At 38.0% G+C, this 22,773-nt stretch overlaps 1 protein-coding gene across 8 annotated transcripts in view; it reads left to right on the top strand.

Moving 5' to 3' along the window:
* The window catches only part of DENND1A (DENN domain containing 1A), a 194,068-nt gene that overhangs the window by 116,694 nt on the left and 54,601 nt on the right, over positions 1-22,773 (top strand). For all 8 annotated transcript variants that reach the window (XM_074161422.1, XM_074161421.1, XM_074161420.1 and 5 more), the window contains 2 exons: positions 1,573-1,674; positions 7,445-7,570. In XM_074161422.1, coding sequence (XP_074017523.1) covers positions 1,573-1,674; positions 7,445-7,570 — 228 coding nt within the window. The remainder of the gene's footprint in view (positions 1-1,572; positions 1,675-7,444; positions 7,571-22,773) is intronic.

The following is a 22,773-nucleotide window of genomic DNA, read 5'->3' as shown; positions in this document are numbered from 1 at the left end:
TAAGTGAGATTTTTAATTTTCTGAAACAGGAAGGAGCAAATCAGTTTGTCTGGTGCTTCCGGACTCCTAGAAGGAGCAAGACTCCTGGATTGCTTTAGAGTTTATCAGATGCAGCCAACAGAGTGACCTTTGGTTCCTGAAATGTAGAGGAAAGTTACCTGGTTTGTCGTGTGGTACTTGTGCTTTTTATATGGAAAGCATTAAACGTAATATTCTTCCATTTAAATGAAAGAAATTTCTCATGGAAGACCTAGACTTAAATGTCTACAAAGTGTTTTTATAGGTGTTGGCTCCCCCCCCCAAGTACACAGCAGTTTCCTTTATAGACAGAGGACTGACCCTTGAAAACTGAAGGTAATTATTTAGATGCCTAAGGCTCAACTTTGCCATTGTTTTAGAGCTTCAGTTCCTTTCTTTTAAAGGAAACAATTCCCTCCACCCCACAAAACCTTAATTAAAAATTGAATATGTTTTTGTTCATTTTCCTCCTCAGTAACTTGCATTTGGTCCTACGTATAGGTATGTAGGTATTAAACGTTTGTTTGCGGTGTCACTGGAAATTTCCTTAATTACCATATTCTGTAGTTCCACTTCTGATTTTGAATTTTGAAAGCTGTGTTTGAAGAGCGGTTAAATAGGTATGATTAGTCACTCAAAAAAAAAAAAAAAGATTCAATTCTCCTATTAGTGGAAAAAGTGTTAATAAATACTTAAACGCTGCTCTGTTTCATATCAGTGATTCATTTACTGTTGTTTAAGCAGGGAAATAAAGTCTGACAATGTTTAAGTTTGCTTAGATCACCGATACCTTTAGACACTTAATGGTACTAATGATCATTCTTCTGAGAAATAGGTTATGCTTTTCTCTTGTTTTTATCCGTGGGCTGTTACAGATGATGTTAACACTCAATCTAGATTAGAGGCATCTCTTTCTCTCAATTCCTGGGAACAGGATAAGAAGTTCAGACTCGCTGAACATCAAGAGACCAGGATATGGTGGAGTTATTTTTCTCTTAGCTTTTTTAAATTTTAATTATTTATTTATTACCCTCTGGTAGTGTCCATTTTAGTTACAGGCAAGTTTACAACTGTACTTATTGGACCTGCAAAATTCAACCTGGAATTTGGAAACCAATTTCCATCCCTGAATTACCGCAACTCTTAACTCCTAAAAAAGACCGTATTTATTGTTATTTAAATTAATTTCTAAATATGAAAAGATAGACTTGAAATCTTGACTCAGCTAGAATCTGCTAAATAAACATCAGTAGAGGTGCTCGAAATAAATATTCGTTTGAGTAATCTCAAACAGCAACTCTGGTTTCAAAAATTTCAGTCTGTACAATGTTAACAACTTCCCTCTGCAAACCGAATGTTTATTTTTCAACATTGTAAAATGTGAATAAATAAAACAACTGATGACAGAAGGACAGGAGCATTAGTTGTTTTTAAAATGCTTGAAGTTTTGTAATGCCATGATGTTCTGCCACACCTTGTGTCCTTTATGCGTAAGATTTAACTCCACATACTTATATTTTCCTTTTCCTTTTCTTGATTTTTGCTTGTATTTAGAAAGTAAGAAATATGGCCCTGGAAGATGTAGTGATTCTTAATGTGGACACCAACACACTGGAAACCCCTTTTGATGACCTTCAGAGCCTCCCTAACGATGTGGTATGTATGGAATGATCTTCACTAAAGCTGAGAATGAAGAGCGGTGAAGTGAGTAAGAGAATAAGAAGCTATTTTTAAGTCAGAGGGGAACTGTTTAGGAGAAAACAGCAGGGGAAAATCTGGATTTCTTTTACCAGTTCAAAATATTGTGCTGACGGTTAAATCTATACCTTTTTATGTGTAGTTGAGAAATAAAATTGATATGCGGGGAGCTCACTATGAGCCGGTCTGTTTGAGGAGAAACTGAAGTAAGGGTGAATCCTCAGTGGTGCCTCCTGTGCCATCTCCTGTCACTTCTCTGTGATCCGTGGTGGGATCCATTCCTCGAAAGCAGCGCGCTCTGGATAAAAGGTCCATCTTGATCATGAACATTTTGGCTTTAGTCAACCATTTAGTCTATAAAAGTTACTTCCATGAATTTTTCTGGCTTTATATAGTTTTTCATTTTGATTTCATTCCCACCATCCAGATCTGCCAGCTGGTCATCGCTTGTGCCATTATCCACAACCCAGGAATGACAGACTTGTAAATCTCATGGAATTATGTAAGAAATGTCTGGATACAGTGAGCGCAGGGCCTCAAACATGTATATGATTTGTCAACAATCAAGTATTATATTAGATTTTATGAGACTTCATTAAAGGAGCTGTTGTAGGCGCACTGTAGAACATCAGAAGAGACTTCACCAATAAACACAGAACTTCAAGCTTTGGAATGTAATAAATTTTAAGAGACTTCCTTCCTTTCATTATTTACTTTTACTTCACTTTTATAACAGTAAAGAGTTGTGTTTTATTAGTTCAAATTTCTTGATTCAGTTTTCCACAGGTCTATTTAAAAGCTACATTTTATCTTGGAGGATGTTTGGAGCATAGCAGGGGAAGTGCTGCCAGCAAATTCAATTAACTGGCATGGCTCACAAATAGCGTACATGGTGTATTTTTTTCACAACTGCTATATAAATACAGCTGGGATTAATATTTGTCGCAACAAAGCCTTAACTTGAATCGTGTCGCATTGTGTAATTAATGTTTGGGATCAGTGTTTATGTCTTATTTAGCTTTGTTTCATTATTTTAGTTACCTAGACAATGAAGTATTCTCCTCTAGGTCTTTCCCTTTCCTTCAGACTGCTTAATATTTGGCTTTGACCACTAGAGAGCATCTGCTCTTCTTTGCGAGAATTGAATTTCTGTCAGTTCTTTCATGCATCATGTGTTTGGAACTGTAAGTGGATCAAGTTGTTCATCTCAGCAGGGAGACTCTAAAGCCAATCCATTATACTTTTTTTTTTTTTTCTTTTTTTCCCTTTTGCTTCCCTGAGAGGATGGGGAGGTTCTGGAAGTGTGTCTCCCCACCGGTCTCAATCTAAACAGATGCAGTTATGATCTGAGAAACTAAAAATGACTTCAACAGTTTCATGATCATAAATTGCTGTAATGTCAAACTATTCTCCAGTTTTGCTACTTAACATGAACAGTGAGCAATTCATGCACTGCTGAATAGACACCAAATTTACTTTGCTAAATTAAATCTATCTATATTCAATAGTGAGGAGAAACATCTTCTGTGTGATGCGTTCCACATCAGGTAATTAATCCAGTGGAAAATTTTTAAAGCTGTTTTTCCCTTCTCCTTGAACAGCTTTTTTAATCAAATAAACCAATGCCATGAAGTGCTATGATTATTTTAGAGCTTCAGGCAGTGAGTTGTGCTTGAGTTTCATGATAGTCTTGTTCCTACCTAAACTGTTGGTTCTCAGAAATCTAGAATGAACTATTCATCAGTCTCTTACTCCGAGGATCCAAGCGAACATAGGCTACCCTGAAATGCCTTTCCAGTGAACATTTGTGTCACCAGAGCTGGACAGCATTGAGGCAGTTCCAGCAGAATCAGATGAAGTCATTTCTTTCCCTCAGCAGTACCCGCTGGCAGTCAGGCTCCCCGAGCTGCTCAGGTCAGGTCCCTGAAAATCAAGGTGTGTATTACTGCATTACTGAGTAACTATTAGAAATGTGAAAAACTGTCCCTCCTTCACCTTCTGCTTCTGATATGTTGCTGAAAATCTGGCAGCATGAGAACGCCCTGGGAAGTAACTTTCCTTTTAAAATAGTCAATATTAAAAAAAGAGATTTATTAAGGACTGTGATTACAATAAGTGCATCTGCTGCTGACAAGTCTCCTACACCACCGTCTGTGTTGCAAGGAATAGCAAAGAGGGGGTAGTAATTTTTTTTTATGCAACCCTTATGGATTTTTCATGTATTTCCAAATAAGTGTCATCTTCTAGTCTTAGTTGTAGTCAGAGCTTCATATTACAAGGAATAAAGCATAAGCTCGCTCTGTCAACTTGTAGTTTTTATTAAATGAAGCCCTGATGCAGTGTACTGCGCCAAAGAGATCTTGCATATCTGATGGCTGTGAGAGTGTTGTAAATTTGCACTATCCTAGGAATATCTGAGGCTGTCAGGAATTGAGTTGTGTACGCGACTGTTGTCCCTTCATTAACAAGTTACCACAAACCAGAATCCTGTGTTACTGTTTTTCACTTAGTGGGAAATTAACTGCTTTCAGGACAGCAAGAAGTACTAAACTACAACTCTATAGCGGAGCCATTTTCTTAAAGGTGAATCCATTTTTATTTCCTACACTGTGTTTGCAGTAGAATGTTTCTTGCTTTATTCATGTTGACAACTGAAAAGCCTTGGACCTAATTAAAAGAATTTCCACTAGCACCTTTACTGAACCATTTCATTATGCTGCATTGCACAGATTGCATTTTGAAACATGGTGATAGTTTAAATCTGACCTTTAAACCTGAACTGCCAGAAGTATAAAAATCTTCTTTAAAAACACTCTCAGGGTAGACTGCATGTATATGTGTCTGTTTGGCTAGAAATAATCTTCATATTGAGTGGTCACAGTCTTATTTTTTTAGAAGTTTCACTGCCTCTTTAGGCAGTAAACAATCAATTCTGCTTGTATAATCTACTTCAGTTTATATACTAATTTATTCCAGATTAAACATGAATATTTGTTTTCTTACGTGTTAGTCTGTTTAAATACATTGTTGTTAACATTTTTGTTTTTTAAAAAACACAGCACACCTATCGCAATAGTCTTGATTGAAGGAGTATAAGTGTGCATATATAAAATAGACTTCCTACAGTGTTCGATTTAGTCTTAGAAGAGAGCAAATGGTCTGAAAGCTTAAGAAATTAGCAAAATACCTATCAGTGTTCTACTTTTATACCAAATAGGGAAGCTCAACCACAGAAAGGCTGTGACTACCCTTCTGAGCTTTTAATTTGTTTTAAAACAAAGCATAGAGCCTTTTCCTTTTATATAGATGGCAAGTTCTTTATCTTCATGTGAATGTTTAAAGAAAACCACTTATAAAACTGTTTGAGATGGATTTGGAAGTTAATCAGAGCTATAGACATTCTGTTGCATTTTTAAGAACTAATGTTAAATGGTTTACATAAGCTAACATAGGAAATAAATGCATATTTCATCCTTACAACATCAGACTCCTTCAAACATGGAGAAGCTCCTAGCTGGAGGGTAGGGGGAAGGTCTTGGACGTCAATTTGAACATTTGACCCATCATCTTATATTTTCTGAGTAAATATTACTCATATTCTCAGAAAAAGCAGTTAGTTTATGTTCACTATGAGAATCTGCTAACTCTGTAAATAATATTCCTGCAACATTTCTTGCATAGTGTGAAGTACATAGAGCTACCCCAATGGAGTTTTTCAGAATAGCATTTGGAAAAGGAAGATTTGCTAGTTATTGTTAGAATTATTTCTGTTAAATTCATAATATGGATATTTATGGAATCATTCATGTTCTTCTGCAAATCAAGATGACTGGGGATTCCCTGGCTTTCTGCTTTCCTTCTGAAACTGTGGCTCCTCCCTGTCTTCTGCGGGAGGTGTCTCATCAACCCTGGGTTTTACAGGTGGCGTGACCACATCCTCTAAAAGTACTAGTTGAATTTCTTTCAAGAATCAGTGCCCGGATTGTTGTTTTTGTATTGTGACATGCTCGGTGAGATCTGTCTCAAAAACTTAGCTTGTCCTGGTTCTATCTGCAACACCAAAAAATTGCTACTGACATAGCTATTTGTTAATGATTTAACGTAACCTATAACCGCTGCAGCACAGGCACAGCAAGCTTGATGTTAGTCTTTGAAAGGGTTTTTTATCTCCTTTCCCAGCTTGTGTTTGGGAAAGAAAAACGCTGTCACTAACAATAATATATAGATACACAACCTTACTTCAGTAGTTACTGAGCTCTAAGCATTAGAAAAGAGACATCAAACTAAGTCAGAACCTTCTTGTGTGTATGAGAAATTCTGAAGCACAGAGAAGGGTAACGGATAATCCTCTAAAACTTTAGCCCTTGGTGTGCACAGAAAACAAAGAATATTCGGCTAACCTGGATCATGGTAGTTTAAACTCTGCCTGCATAGAAATGTCTTTAGTTGATATTTGCTAAGTTGTGATGGGTGTAAGTGGTAATGAGACTGTGTTTGCCCTGAAGCTCGGCTCTGTGAATCCTGAGGTAATTCAAGACCCCCCCAGGGGACGGGGCTGGCGGGGAGGGCTCAGAGCACAGCTGTCCCCCACAGGTGTTTTACATCTCTTGAGACAGAGGAAGAAGAAGCCCCTCACTAGACGCTGACCACTTTGAAGGAGAGAATGTCGTCGTTAATTTGAGACTTCTGAAAAACCGCAGGGTTTGTGCTCTTGATGGCACGGGGTGTCTGTCGGTGGGGCCTTGGCGGGGCCTGCAGGGCCTCTGTGTGAGGGAGGCCGGGGCTGGGCGGCAGAGCCCCCGGCACAGCCGGGCCCATGGAGGGCAGGCCGAGGGGCGAGGGCAGGGTGAGGGGGAAAGAGAAGGAGCCACGGGGAGGAAATGTCTGACCATGACCGTGTCCATCACCCTGCGCCGCTCAGGGAGGGCAGTCGGGAATGGAGCGGGGAAGTTGAGCCAGGGAAAAGTAGGGGGGAAAGTGTTGTGATTTCTCACCATCCAACTCTGTTTTAATTGGCAATAAATTAATTTCGAGTCTGGTTTACCCGGGATGCTAATTGGTAAGTGATATCCCTGCCTTTTTCTTGGCCCACGAGCTGCTTCTTCGTGTTTTCTCCCCCGGCGCTGCTGAGGCGGGGGAGCGAGAGAGCGGCTGGGTGGGAGTCTGGGAGCCGGCCAGGGGAACCCACCACATGCATAAATAAAACTCTCATTTTGTTCTTTTGCATTAAGGTTGTGAAATACAAGGGAATATTGCCTTAAAAGAAAAAAAAAAAAAATTGTATTTGTGGTAACAGATTTTTCAGACCTACAGAATTTGTTCTTAGCCTTGGTGGTGATGAGTGGTCTGATTATACAGAAGAGTTTCTCTATGTTTGAATTAATTTAGCTGAAATTCTTTCATGGTTTCTAATCAAGAATGATACAGAACTTCGTGGACTACCTTTAAAAGAGTACTCAACAGCATGCTAACAGTGGATTTTAAGTAGGAGGGACAGTTGAAATGAAGCTTTTATTTTCCTATTGGTTTCTGAATAGAATCCAATCATATCCTAGATATGATTCAAAACAGCTTGAAAAGTAATGCTTTTAGAACTGAAAAATTCAACTCTGAATTCACAATGTCACTTTTTGTCATAATTGTTGCTGTGGTTAGTGCACTTTTCATTTAGCTGTGCCCCAATGTGTTTGTGATATGAGAGTGATCTAGAGCTGTTGTGTGATTTCAGGTTTCTGCACTGAAGAACAGATTGAAGAAAGTCTCTACAACCACTGGAGATGGTGTTGCAAGAGCGTTTCTAAAAGCACAAGCATCTTTCTTTGGAAGCTACAGAAACGCCCTGAAAATTGAACCTGTAAGTAGGAATTTGGTAGGCATAAGATGTGAATCTGAAACTGTGGTGGGGAAAAAACCTAACAAGAATTCCAAGTTTAGTGTAACCTACTGTTACCAAGGTCAGCGTTGTGGCTCTTTGGCTAACTGGTAATGACAAAGAGTCTCCAAAAGGGAAAGGTGCAGCAAGCATGATCAATCACTCAGGGAGAAACTTCTTATGGAAAGGTATGGGTGTTGCTTGGTTTTGAAGACAGTTAAGCTAGAAGAGAGGTGATAAAAGAGTGTAAATTAATGATCATAGGAGGCGAGTGCAGAGTTGACCATTTTCTTTCACTGCAAAACCTGGGTATTCATTGCATTATTTTTAAAGCTAGTAAAAGATATACAACTTTCTACACAATATACGCTTAACTGCGAAACATGCTAATTTATGGAATTTAAGAACATAATACAATTTTAAAAATTGTGTTTTTACAGAAATATGAAGAATGTCTGGAGTTGTAACTATTGACGATAACTGCCCTGTTAGGGAAATTCAATCTCTTGCTTCTGGTTCGGAGCTAATCTCTATTTAGCAATGATTAAGTGCCATCTGAGTGGGGGAAGGATTTTTCTGTACTTGATCTGGGGTTTTATTGCTTCTAGTGAGGCATCTGTTCCTGGCTTACTGCAAGTAGCTTCATGGACTTCAGTACGAATCAGTCCAGCCAAATTAATGTATTTCCACATATTTTGTGACACTGTGTACTTAGGGGGTTCCTTTTAAAGTACAGACAGTTAGAGACAAGGTAAATAGTATAAGGAACATTCAGATATAATTAATGAGATGTGTCCTGAAAATACGGGGGATGAAAAGTACTAACTGCAACGTGATCCACAGAATATTTCCAGAAGTGTAAATATCGGGCTTTTGAAGCATCTAAGGTGAAATAATGGGAGGTATTTAAAATGTTGTCCATATAAATAACAAAAATGAAACGAGCAAAATGAAACTCTGGCTGTAAGCCTCCTTTATCCATGTCAGGGAGACACTGACTTCACTTCATCCAGGCAGGCTTCCTTGTTCTCCGATGCTCCTCCCAGTAGTTGCCAGGCAACTCTGGGAATATTGGTGTATGCTTTGCCTGGATGTGTGCGTGAGATTAACTAGTTAAGGGATTTATGAAGAAAAATAAAAATTTAAATTGCTTTGCTGGAAATACCATCTGGTATTTTGAAGGCTGAATATTAAAGATGAGCATTTGAAATCAGTTGACAATGGCACTCCCCTAGAAACTGCAACTGTATGAGTTGACTTTTCAGGGTAAATGGTGTGAAGCTATTTTTCATTATTCTCTGTAGCCCCAGAACGTGTCACACAGCAGGCTTTAAATGCACCTTATACTTGAGCATAGTAAGAGCTCTTATTCTGCTCAGAAGCATTTGCTCTAAAGATACAAGGTTATGTGGTGTGTATATGACGACAATGAACCAGTCACTGTTACCATAAACTTTCTGAAGACTTCAGTAACTAGAACTTTTGCATGAAAAAACATATCTGGATGATAGAGTCTGTAAGTCCAATCATAAGATTTATGTAACAAAATAACATTATTTTGTTCTCTACGGTATATATGTGTTTTCTGTACTTGCATTAAGCCAGATTTTAAATATGGAAAGATAACTCTTACATGTGGTGTGCTTAAAGTCTCCACAAACCTCTGTTGCCATTAAGTACAGTAAAACACGTTAGAAGTAGTGCATTTACTTGGCTGTATTGAGGCAGATTATTATCTTTATGAATATTACTTAAATTTTTAACAATGACACCAATGTGAACATTTTGTTCGCTTGAATGTCTTTTTTCTAAATTCTTGATTTTTTGCTGTTGCAGAGGGAATGTTTTTATCATCTTCTAAATATTTAATTCACGAAATTAGGTCATCTTCAACAGAAATAACTGTATATTTACACACTACATGTGTGTAAAGATGGTTTGTAGTACTTAATAGTTGTGTGTAGATTGGTAACGGAGGAGGGAAATGAGACTCGGGTTTTCTGCATCAAAGCTGTTGGCCGTGCACTTTCTTCTGCTGACACCTAGTGGTTAGAGCCAGCAGTTAATTGGTTTTCCTTCACAATCTTTGTTAAGAAACAAACATCCCAACACCTGTGGGTGAAGGTAAGCTCACGGTGTGGGCTCTGAGACCGTCCAACGTTCTGGATGTAGTTGTGGGGTGCTCAACAGCCGCCCAAGCCATCCGGGAGCTCTGTCACCCCGCGGGGGTGAGATGGTTTAACAGCAGGCCCCCAGAGCCACCCATGTAACGCAATGGGAGCTAAAGTAGCCCATTTTACTTCCGATACACCACTGAACATGTCTGTGTGTGAGATTCTGGTGTGCGTGTGGATTTGAATCAGGATGTCCTGGTTTGTTTTTAAAAGGCTGATGTAGTTGTTATGGATGTATTAATCTAGTTATTAGGGTGATGAACTCTGTATTCTTTGTAAAATGCTTTTTTGTGTGTATTATCATATCACTAAATCTAGTGCTTTTTCTCATTTATAAAATGCATGTAAACCTGATTTTGGTGGATTGTGAGTATGCTAGGTGTTCGTAATTTCTGTATTTTATAATGGATCTATACAGTTGCAACACCTGTGAGTATTTCTGGTACGTGCCAGTCTGTGGCAATGTCTCCGAGGAGGTGAAACAACTGATAGAGTTGCCTTACATGTACCAAGAACTATATTCCTTGTTATTTGGCTCATACTATCTTCTTGAGGCCTGTCCAGCAAAAATCTTTCATTGCTTTGCTCTCCTCAAGAGGCCCTTCTCTCTGCCCGTGAGCGAGCTGGAGTGAAGCAGTAACAGCCCTGGGAGCTTTCTCCAGGGCAAAGGGGGTGGCGCTGGGTACTTGTTAAGTATCAAAGTTTGCACTGTTTCTGAACAAAGTAAGCCTCAAAATAGTGTGTGGGGGGGAAGAGGGCTAAGGAGCTGTGATGGTGTTAAAAGTGTAATTAAATTTGTTGTGAGGACATCAGGAAATCAATGTCAAAATGAAAAAAATACAGATAAATATCACTTTATTTTTAGCATCTTATTATTGCTTAGTACTTTATTAGGGGATTTTAATTTTTGTTTTAATTAGAAATTTGTTTTCAGCCCTGGAAAAGAATGGCCAGTAAGTTTCACTGTTGCAGATTCCTTAAAAATAATGTTGTTTTGTGATGTTTCCCACAAGAATGAAACTGTCTACCTCCATCTCAAACTGAGGAAATATGTTTTTGTACTTTAAAACATCCGCTGTTTTTCAATTACATTTAAAACATACGGAGTAGTAGTTGGGAGCTTGCTGAAGCTTTAAGATGCTAATAATGAAACGTAACCTTTTTAAGTAAGTACTGATACTGCAGTCATTCTGCTAATTTATATTTGGATTCTAAGTAGAGAAGGCAGTAAGCCACTATTTTTTATAACTGTCAGTTTGATACAAATTTTCTCTTAATATGATGCAATTTGAGCAAAGGCGGGGAAAAAAGCCATTATGAATAGGAGGAAATAAAAAGTTAACTTTTCTTTTTCAACATAACATTCAATTAAACTTTAAGAAAATAATGTAATAAGCCTTTTCAGTTTGTGAGTTTGTCAGTTCTGGAACTGTGTAGGGACATCTGGGGGAAGTATAGGACATCATAATTTCGTAAGGGGTGAATAATTAAAAAAAGGTGTCTCCTTTATTTTATTTCCAACTTTTTTTTTCTTGAAAAAAGTGAAAAGATTTCCTGCCTTTGTGCAGGAGTGTAAAGACATTTCTGGAGAATTGTTTAATCCCCTTTTTCTCTTTTGATAGTTTCTATTATCCGTTCTAATAAAGATAGCAGTGGTTTGGTTATCGGTGCTGCAGCCGTACCCGAACCTCCTGGAGGTGCTGGTACTGACCCCTGCGCTCTCCTTGGGGTAACCGGCCACCGTGTCCCTCAGTGTCTGCAGGGACGCAGCCTACCTGGTCCCACTTACACCCAGTACCAGCTGCAGCACCCGGTCTGGGAGTCATTTGTAAAAGGCACACGCCTGCATTTTGGGCAGGACATGGCTTGTCAAGCAGCCATTAAAAATTAATGTTGTAATTTCCTGCATTTGTTATAACCTCTTACTAGAGAATCTGCCTTAACAGCTGTTGCTATTCTTGGTATGGATACACTGGGGCAGCCACCGAATTGCTATCTTACATCTACAAAAGTAAATATTTTTTCACAAATCCACTTGCACAGTTGCAATTTCCTGTGATCCCAGGATATAATGTTTAACATCTCATCAATCCTGGTGGAATTGTTCCTCCTATGAGCTCTGAATGGGTTCTTATCATCCAGGGTACTGTGGCTAATTATAATGAAGTGCTGGTGTTGCTCTGGCACTGTGTATTTGCTGGCCAAGAACTGTGTGCACTCTATAAGAAGGCTGTTGCTCTTTACTTCTGTTTAAATTCGTGGCCAAGGAAGGTAAAGTTAAGTCAAGTCCCATAGATATTTAGATCTCCTACAAGAGTGGGAGTTTCAAAGGTTTTTAGAGGACAGTTCACTTACCCTTTTTAGGTTTTTACACCACTAAGGATTTTTGCTTTACGGATTCCTAAATAATACCAGGATACCAGTAACACAAATTGATACGTTTCTCAGGAAAACGTTAAAGCAGCAGTGTGATGGCATGACATAAGGCCACTGTATTAATTATTTTATATCAATCCCTTGCCCAGACTAACACTATAAATTCCTTTAACAATTCCAGATTCATGAGATCTAAGCAGGACAGAAGTCAGGAAAGAAAAGTAGATGTGCAGTGCGCAGTAAAAAAGCAAATGCCAGATGAGTCCAAAAGGAAATTTTGTTGGGATATGTGTGCAGTAACATTAAAAAAGTGCATGTTACACACTGGTGCATAATTCATTTTGAAAAGGCTTTGTAGCGTTCAGTGCTTTATCTGCTATGAAGTATGATTGTTGCCATGGTGAATTATTTTTTTTAAGTTACTCAGTGGAAGAGTAAATAGTTGTTTCCAACTCTCAGTAATTGCCACATCCCAGTTACTTCCTGTACATAAGCCATCTTTTGCATAGCTTTTTTCCCCCGCATGTATATTTTAAAGGTAAACATTGTATAGAGAGTAGATCCTTCCCTTCCACCAGAGTTGTCTTGACAGGTCAGAGTTTTAGAAGTGTTTGTCCATATATAGAAAAAATGAAGAAGGAAGATTGCTAATGCTTATATTAAAAAATAACCAAACTGCAGGGGAAAGAGTGAGCAGGAGCATATAAAATAATCCTTTTTCTTTACTTGCAATGTTGTTCTGCTCCATTTAAAATTAGTACTGGTGTGTACTTAATAGGAATTTTCTCCCACCCGTCTTTGCTTTTTTCCTGTTCAGTTGTTGTCAGCTCTCAAATACGAGCCTGTACAGAGCCTAGGAGTGCCTAAATGATGGTGATTTCCGAGTCTCATCCTGATGACTTTACTAACAGATAGGCGTGGACAATGGCAGTGGCATTGACAGTGACAGGGTGTAAAACCTGATGTTAGTACGATAAAAATGGAGATAAATTGCATTTCTGTATATTCAGGAACTGAAGCTTAGACTTTTTTCCCTAGTATGAAGATTTTGTGTTTTGTGGCATTTTGAAGGCCCTAGTTTTCCACAATCTTGCTTAGAAGCCACCTGTAACTATTGTTACATTTTACCATTTACAGGAAGTGTTCTAGAAAACATACTGCCCAGAACTCAAAACACTGACTGAAAAAGATCTACTGGGGAAAGACAGTTTTGTTTGTTTGTTTTCTGCTTGGTTTTTGTTTTCATTTCAGTCCTGTTGCTGTGTTCTGTCTCTGAGCATTACTGTTGCTATAGACAAGTTTCAGCTTTTGCTTTTGCTCTTTTAAACCTTAAAAATGGCTCTTTTTCTAACGAGCATTTACTGTTCTTCAAAATGCATTTAATATTCTACATCTAAGTCTGTTGAGATATACATATGTTAATGAAACTGAAAAGACATTCTCTTTAATCTCTTATAGCAGTCTGTTATGTAGTAAATAGAATTGTTTTGTAATTTCCAAACTGTTCTAAGATACTGTGTTGTATAATTCTATATGCCAAGCTAGGGGGTGAAAACTAAGATTCTGAGGAAAAGGTAATAAAAAATAATACTTGAGAAAGCTAGCATGATCCTCTGCTGAATATGGTGTTTCTGCCCTAAAAGATGCAGTCAAACTTTCCTGTCCATCATATGTGTTAAAGTGGGGAAAACCCCCCCGAACCACTGCCCAAAGTGAGGGGTGTGTGCGCTGCATCCTGTACTGCACTAACAGCAACAAGAGAGGAGAGATGAAATCCCTTTGAACGTGGTTTTCAGAAGGCTGATGTTCACAGGGCTGCTCTCCACATTGTTAGTGTGTACCTGTTCCATGCTGACAGTGTTTTGTGGTATCTTAGTGTGTGGGGAGCTGTGAGCGAGCTGAAGACAAGTATCTTGTGTTTCATTGTATGAGTAACTTTGCAGCCTCCGTAGAAACCTGCATTTGGCCACCAGCCCGGATGGGTCCCTCTCGGTGCCTGCTGCGGTGGGGCCACAGAAATCAAAGTACCTTTGTTCAAAAGCCTCTAAATCTTCCTGTTAGCAGGGCAGGCTGTATAGTGAGGAGCAGCTCCATGATACAGCTTTACTCTGGAAGGATTTGTACATTCAGCTTATAAATTATTCGTCTGTGCCTTTCGCACCTGATTCTCTGTTTTTTGTGCTATTTTATACGCTTGTTTTTGTTTCTTCTCAGTTTGTTTTAAGCCTTTATTTGTGTGTTTTAGACTGACTTTTGCCTGTGTTTTTATTGTGTTTTCTCCTGATGCTTTACTTCTAATTGAGAGTGCACAGCCTCAGCAAGCAACGAAGCAGGGTGCAAATGCCTCCATGCAGGAAAAGTTGAAGATATTTCCTGAACTAATAAAGCGCAGGGGACTTAGGGTAGAACAATGAAGCAAGTAAACAAACACCAAGCATAAAATAACATGACCGTTGAATTCAGCTTCTGCGTAAGACACTCAGCGACTGTGTTTTTTAAATGAGCTGTGAATAAGTTGCATTTGGTACTAGGAAAAAAAACCAAAAGAACATACACCCCACCCCCCAAACCGCACCACAACCCCCCAGCCCAACAGACCCTTCAGGCGGGTAGGGACAGAGTGACATTCCCATTCTCGCAGTATGAGCAGCTGCACAGTTGAACAGAAAGTATCTCTTTCCTTGAAGGAAGCTGGTAGAAGAGATTTTGGTTATTTGGGTTTGTAAAGTAGATTTCATTAGCAGGCAAACCTGATGAAATAATGATAAAAATTGGAATATTTATTCAGGCTAGGAGCAAACTAATAGAGCTTCACAGTAGGGAAGTTGTGCCACTCTGGTCGTGCACCATGCACATTATGGATTGTGTATGAATTGGAGCGTACAATTTGTACTCTTACAGTACAAAAAGAGTAAAGTGAAAGGCAGTAAATCAAAATTACTTGTGGTGATGTGCAGAGATAGGTGATAGAGCTCATACAGTGAAAGCCTAAAACGCTATAGGGTTGAGGAGGGAATGAGACATTTGTATGCATGCCGTAATTGACAGTGCGGTTTGATTGCTTTCCATGGCAGACAGCGTCGGAGACCTGCTATCATCCAGAGTTGTACTGTTCTTCACAGTCACATTGAGATATTCTGATACTGCCCTCGGGCTTAGCAAAATCACATGGGAATGTCGCTTCAGTAGCGTGCTTGCTGTCACCTTGGTTCCTCGGGCCTGGGGAGGGAAGGGATGCTGCCTGCCTGGGCATTTGTCGTCTTCTTACTCACTTAAGGCTTCTGGAAAGGGAAATTCGGGAAAGGACTATGCCCCATTTCTGGTTTGGCTCTTGTGTATCATCAGAGAACCAGGCAACTTTTTTTCCTAAATATGTTGGGTTTGGTATGGGCAGAGCATTTGTGGAAGACAAAGTCTGGCTCGTGACCAAAATGCTATGTAGGCAAAAATTCATTTAACACTGAGGACCACCTTCTTCTTTCTTCTGTTTTGGGGGGCACAAAAACGTAAGCTCTGCAGAGGGCTGATTAATGCATTGTTCTTTAAAACACACACTACTTCAGCCTAGGAAAACATCAAATGAAAAGCTTCTGTCTTTTCTTATCTTTTTCTAATTTAATTCATTGTTTTGTGTTCCTTTCACTCACTGAGCAGCAGCTTTTGGCAATGACAGATACTCTATTGTGACTGAAATATGCATTTTGTAAGTCATAACTTTACTTGGTATTTAAATAAACTGTGTATGTACAGCGTGCAAGATTTATGCAGAACACAGCTGGAGGTATTCTGCTCAGAATTCCTATGGTTTAAAATGTCTCTTTCAAGTTTGAAAATGTGTTGTGAAGTAGGTACCATTATGATAATTGGAAGTTCAGCTTCTCTGTCTTGCTCTATTATTTTTTTGAATACAATTAACACATCACACACACTTCACCTGGTCTCTCCTCATTTACCTCTGACACTTCCTTGATATTTATTTAGACACATGTGGTGTCTTTGCTTTGAACTCAATAGCTGGTATATTCACTAGATTTTTTTTTTTTTAATAAACATTTTTCTCGTTTAGAGATATACAATTAGTTTGCATTGTTAGAGAAAAGTATACATATTGATGTCAATTTAAGTCTTTTACTTATTTGTTAGATGATCAGGACATAAATTATATAAAGATTGTAAAGAAAACTGTGATTACTCTCAAATCAAACTACCTGCTGAGAAGTTGCAGAAGCAGCTCATTTTATTACAGTTCTCAGGAGGGAACAGTGCAGAGAAGATATGCAAAAAGATATCTGGAGAAACAAATTTAAAAAAATATGAATAATACATTTAATTTGAAATTGTTGTATTTTCTTTAAGGCAGCATAAACACGAGGCACAGAACTCAATGTTATGTTTGAATTAAGCTTTATTGTTTCAGATTCGGCAGCAATGCTTTTGTTTTTGAAAACAAAAGATAAGTAAGTTTGTTTTAAAAATAAAACCAAATTCTTAAACTGGACTTATGAAAATTATGCCAATAGTATTTTATTATCTTACATAATGTATTTAGTGTGCTGTGTTATATAACATGTATAAAACTGTTAGCAACTTAGTGCCAATATCCCCCAGAAGACAACTAGAAATTATATGAAATAGTTTTTCTAGTTTTAGGAAAAAAGCAAGTATCTGACAGATCAAATTTTAGTGATACCACAGGAATAAAAAGAATATTAAAATACCATAATTACTATATTTTATTTGTGGAAATTGGGTTTGGAGTTTTCCTTGTTTCTTTTTCCTTTGGTTTTAGGAACACTGCTAAGGGTTGGAGGTTTAATAAAGGATAAATAAGCTTGATCCTCATGATAGAGCAGGAAATTTTTCTGCATTATTTCATTCATTTTAGCTGGAGTTTGCAATGAAGTTGGGCTGTTTTTCTAGAGTTCCTGTTCATTGTCCATTCCTGTGGTAGCTGTTTTCCGTAATATTTTCAGAAACTGTATTACTGAAGATGTCTGATATTTGTAATTTAGTTTATTACAGGAAAAATGTGTCACCTCCTCAACAAGAATTAATTTTCTTTGTTTTAAAATTAAATTGATCAACTCCAGGCTTTTCAGGTCCAAGACTCCAAGGTTTTCATATGAAAGTTAAAAGCTGTTTAGAAAAAATGGAAAGCACGCTCTGACTTCGAATGTGTTTTACATAAAGCATTTTTCTTTTGAAAGGTTTGTCTCTGCGGTCTCATGCGTTGCAGAGTCTTTCCTGCAGCACCAGTTGGTTGTGACATGGAAATCCACGCAGTGTGAAGGGTTCTGAAACGCTGTCCACAACAAAGGCAGTTTGGTTGTGACAAAATACAAAAATGAGGTGTGTTGAGTTGTGTCACCGTAGCCATCGCCCCGGAGAGACCCGTTGTTGCACAGCTGCCTCTTTGCTGGGTTGCTTAGGGAAGGGCATGAGGCAGAAACAGGGCATTTATAAAGGAGACCTATAGCATGATAATGCAAAAGGGAGTCAGTGTTTTCTTTTGAGACACCTTTGACTTGGACTTCCAATTTTCAAAATGCACATTTAAAATCATCTCACTATAAAACTACAAGGAAGAGTGTATTTTTTTTATTTCTTTTTTTTTTTTTAATGAAATCATTCTGTAGTAAAATATTTCAAGTACTGGCTAAGCTGTAAAGCTTAGGGCTGATAAACAAAGCATCTGAAGCCAAATGGCCCCTTAGCTAACCCCAATTAAAATAAAGATTTCATTGCGCTCTGTCCTGACAGAGAGGGAACATATTGTTGCCTTTAAGGGAGTTTGGTTTAGTTAATGAAAGAATTTATTTCATTTTTTCAAATACAGAACCTAATTAAATAAGTTTCAACTTGACTTGTAGTTGAGGACATTTTAACTCCTTAAAGGATACTTTTGTGTCTAAGTGTAGCTCTTTTGAATAGTTTCTGATGCAGTATTTGGTTTTGTGATTTATATAATAAATTTTATAGCAGATCTCATGTGAGTAACTATATGCCTGTAATATATATACATACATATCTGTTGTTGATTCTAAAAGCGTACAACTTGTTATTGACGTTACTCTCTTCAAGGATCCGTTTCGGCATTAAGTATTACTCAGAGGTAGGAACATACTAGATACTTAAAAGTGCTGTGGAAATGAAGGTGGCATGGGTTTGCTCTGAATGCACTCTAAAAGCTGTAGATGATATATGTACTTTGCTTACTCCTGCTGTTCAGTAAAAAGAAAGATATATCAAAGAATATTTTTGGTGAAGCTCTCCAAGCAGTAGTTAAAATCTGTATCTCTAGAATATTTTTTCTTAGAGGGGATTAATGGTGAAAAAGAAAGCAATTTGTAAGGATTACAAATGTGATTAGTTTGCCTTTCTTCAGGATCCGTCTGTACTTGTATAGGTAAAGTTCATCCCCCATTTGTCAACTACTAATTTATTACATATTCTCCACTAAGAATATATGAAAAATAAAGAACACTTACCTACAGATGCTTTCTTCTTATATACAAAAACATTTTATACTTAATGCTTGAAGGCAGCCAAAGAATGGGAATGGTGTTGCTTACCTTAGTTTCTTGCCTAAAATTAAAAAAAATGTTAAATGGCAGCTGAGTCTCTGGTAACAAAATCATGAGAGATGAGTTACAGTCTCTGCTGCTTGATACGACTGATGCTGTTTGCTGCCGTGTTTGTACCTTCTCCACGCCGTAACTGTAATGAAAAGCACCCAACCAGCAGTATTCAGAAAGTGGTGTTACAGAAGCTGAATCTAATCAAGGAAGTTCATGCTTAAGGTAAATAATTTTTAGTTATAACAGGTACATAAATATTTTCCTCAAATGTATCTATGAAACTATAAGTGTATATTGTTTTGGGGCCGTGGATTTCCAATTAATAGGGAGGACTTCTTGATCAAAATTTTAAAAACATACATATGTTGCGTCCCCTCATTTGAGAATTTTAAGCTGGTGTTTGGAGTGTGTGTTCTTTTCCAAATGGCACTTAATCATACCTTTTCCTATACACATTGAAAAAGTGTTCTTCAATGTGGGTGTGAACATGGATGAAATTAAGGACTAGATAGTACTGGAGTCCCAAAAATCTCTTACTTATTTGGCATATGTTGCAGATCTTGAGATAACTGAAATGCAGTGCTGTTCTTTTCTGTGAATTTCCGTAGATCATTATAATTAAGATGTTTCAGAAATCTCAAGAATAGTTGCCAAACATAACCAAAAATAAAGCATCGCATCTAGCCAGAGTTCTAGAGATGCTCGCTCTGCCCTAAAGCTACATTTCCCATCCATTATCTTGTCATAGCTTATTTTGCTCAATTTTAATTAAATTTTAATAGCAATTTTGCAGTCATAACTGACGTGAAAGTTTTCTAAAGACTATTATACCCACAGGATATTTCACTTATGTGTTTTTTTTGTTTCTTGTTTTTCATCTTTTCCAACTTCTGTTCACTGGAAAAGTCTTTGGTGAGGGAGAGCATGAAACAGAAAATGGAGAAAATGGTCTAGTGGCTTGACTGACCAGTATCAGTTTACAACCAGAAGTAATCACCTGCTTTTTATGTTCTTTGGGAATGTTGATTCTAGTAGTCATATAAGAAGTGTTAAAAACTGATATATTTGATAAAGATCTTGGGTTTTATTTAATTTTACTTATGCTCAGTGTAGTATATACACAGAGTATTTTACATTTAGGCTTCAACATACAGATGCTGAATCTTTAAATACAAAATCTACTTTTGCAATGCTGCAACTTGCAGTTCTTGCTCTTCTGCCTTTAGGGGAGTTGTATTCACAAATGTTATGCACAGCTTTTACTTTGATATCTCAGACTCTGAAAAGTCACTTTTTATGCTTAAAAAAAAAAAAATGTTATCTTGTCAATCCTTATTGCTGTATAGGAAGCCCTGTAATATTAATTGGTTGTCAAATCCCTAAGAAGTAATGGATTAATGCGCTTGATCGTAATGCCCTGTTCAGAAGCTGAAGTTTGCTGATGTCCCCAGCCTCTCTATTTAACGCAATTACAGATCCGCGTCCAGGACGTTTGAGTGGATTGCATTTCATTAATACGATTTGAGCAGACAATACTAAGTTGCTGTTGGGCCTGCTCTGACAGCTAATTACTGAAATGAAGTGTGTACATGGCTAAGAGACAATGGAGCACTTGTCAGGAGCATTAAAACAATGTAGAAAAAGTGCCAAATCTTGGAATCACTCCTCTGAACAGTTTTTCTTGTCTCTGCAGACCAACCTTGGGACATACATGGTTGTGGAGGTGAGTTAGACTTTAGGGAAACAAAGTTGTTACCATTGACTAGAACGCAATATAGTTCTGTTTTACCCTTCAATCTGTTTAATTCAGACACTTGTACGTACTTACCCCAATTGCTAAGCACACTTACCTCTTGCTTACAGACATCATTGCACATTTTCCCCTGTAAAATGTCTAATCTGCTTGTTTGAATACTAGAGATAGTGTGAATGTCAGACAATTTTGTAGCATTATTTTCAGGAAAAGCTCTCCCTGACAGTTGGAAGGAGGAGGACAGGGCAAGACTTCTCATTGTCTCTTCCAGTATAAAAAAAACACAGGAAATCAAGTGAGGTTTGTAACAGCAAAGTTTCAAAGTCAAGGAGAAGGAGCTGTTCGCTTTACGAGAGGCAGTAATCCTGCCAAGCACTTCATCAAGTGGTACTGAGGAAGTTTGTTTGGTTTGGGGGAAGATTGGCGAGAGAGGCCTCTGTTTGGGTTTATTTAATACAAAAGCAACAGCAGACTCAGTAGATTTCTTGAGATGAAGATCTCGGTCTGACAGAGTCTGAAGATTCGGTCTTTCTGCCTTCTTGATCTTTCCTGAATCTGCTTGAGACTGCAATGGAGACAGAAGACCAGGCAGGGGGACTCTTCCTGTGACCAGTTATGGCCCTTGTGTTCTAAAACTGGGGGTTTCAACTCTTCTCTTGTCACTATTTTTTTCTTTATCTCGTATTTGGGTATCAAGCACTGGGAATTAGATGTTTATAGAGAATTATGTAACTTGAAAAGAAAAAGGAAGACCTTGTTTCAGACGCTGGGTGGACAAGGCTCTCCCATCCCATCTCATTTCAGACATTCGGAAGTGTTTTGTTTTTGAGATGATGTTTCTGTTCAAGAATCTGTGCTATACCTTTGGCATTGAGCACTTTCTATACCCGTCTGAAACCTCCTTATGCACACGTATTGTAGAGTAGCAGAAGCGAAAGCTGCAGTGTGTTCAGTACTGGGGAACAGAGCTCATCTCAAGGCTTTTGTAAAAACCCTTATTACCCAATGTGGTTTTGTCCTTGTGATATATCTGCAGAATTACTAAAAATAATATGGTGCTGGCTACAGAGCATTTTTATCATCCAATTCAACTGACTTCTGTATTGTTGTAAGAGAAGGTGCTGGTTATTATTGGAGATTTTTTTCTGTTCCTGTGAAGAGGAGTCTTGGATTACCCGTGTGGTTTATCTTGACGTGTGCATCCATATCCCTGATTATAACGAGAGCCAGTGCCACCTCGAGCAGCTCACGTTATTTAATCTGTGCGTCTCCAAGTCCACAGGTAACAGGGAGATGAGAGTTTGTGTTAAATACACTTGAGCCTGTATTGCCTCAGTGGTACTTGCTCATCTTTCTGGTTTTGCAAGGCATTTTTCTTTTTAATTCGTAAACATTCCAGTTAGTAAACAGAAACAGAGGTGTGTTTTTCATTCCAGTAACAATAAGGATCAGCTAAATACGCTGATTTAATCATGTTTGCAATCTGGTGACCTATACAAAATTGCAGCTTGGTTTCTTGGTCAGTATGAAAATGCACCTTTTAAAATGTACCAGTTTTATTAATTTAAGAGTTATAACTAAGGTGCTTAAGAGATTTTGCTTCAGTGTTCATTCATGAGTAATTCAAGAATCTACCACAAACCATACCATCGGGCAGTAAAATAATTGCAGTAGAAAAATATTCTATTTCTTGTTGAATTTGAATTTAATCTAAATCTTTTTTTTTGTTCAAATCTGCTACTTCACTTGGAAGGGGGGAAAAAAGGACAATAGCAGGTTGTCAGTAAAGGGTCTGTTCTGCCTGATCAGCTCAAACATTCCTGTTGAGGTGCTGGAATGGTTTGCCGTTCTTGCAATTCATTTTACAAAACAAGTTCCAGACTGAGCTCTGCTTTCATGTATTCTCTCTCCATGGAAATTATGTCCTTCTTCTCATTTCAAATTAGATGAGTACAATGAAATCCTTATTTTACATATTTATTAACAAGGCTTTCATCCCTGTGGTATTGTAACTATCCTCACTACTTTATGCAAAGAAATGACAAGGAGAACTCACAAACCTTTAGGAGTGGTATGTGCTCACTCTTTTGCCGGAATTATTGCTCCTGTCTGTATTCTTCCTGCGTGTTGCCCCACCAGCCATTATTACTGGCCTTCCTTTCCATACACTGTTGATGGCATTGATTATTTTTTTTAATTCTGAGATAAGTCACGTTATAGACCTGACGCCAAGTTCAGATCTCTTTGGATATCCATGTTAGAATCCTGAAGAGTGGAAGAAATGATGTGAACTCCACTGTCTGG

This window comes from Numenius arquata, chromosome 19 (genome assembly GCF_964106895.1).
Source record: "Numenius arquata chromosome 19, bNumArq3.hap1.1, whole genome shotgun sequence".
NCBI classification, from domain to species: Eukaryota; Metazoa; Chordata; class Aves; order Charadriiformes; family Scolopacidae; genus Numenius; species Numenius arquata.
The sequence above is the reverse complement of the archived record's forward strand: the minus strand, read 5'-3'. Positions and strand labels throughout refer to the sequence as shown.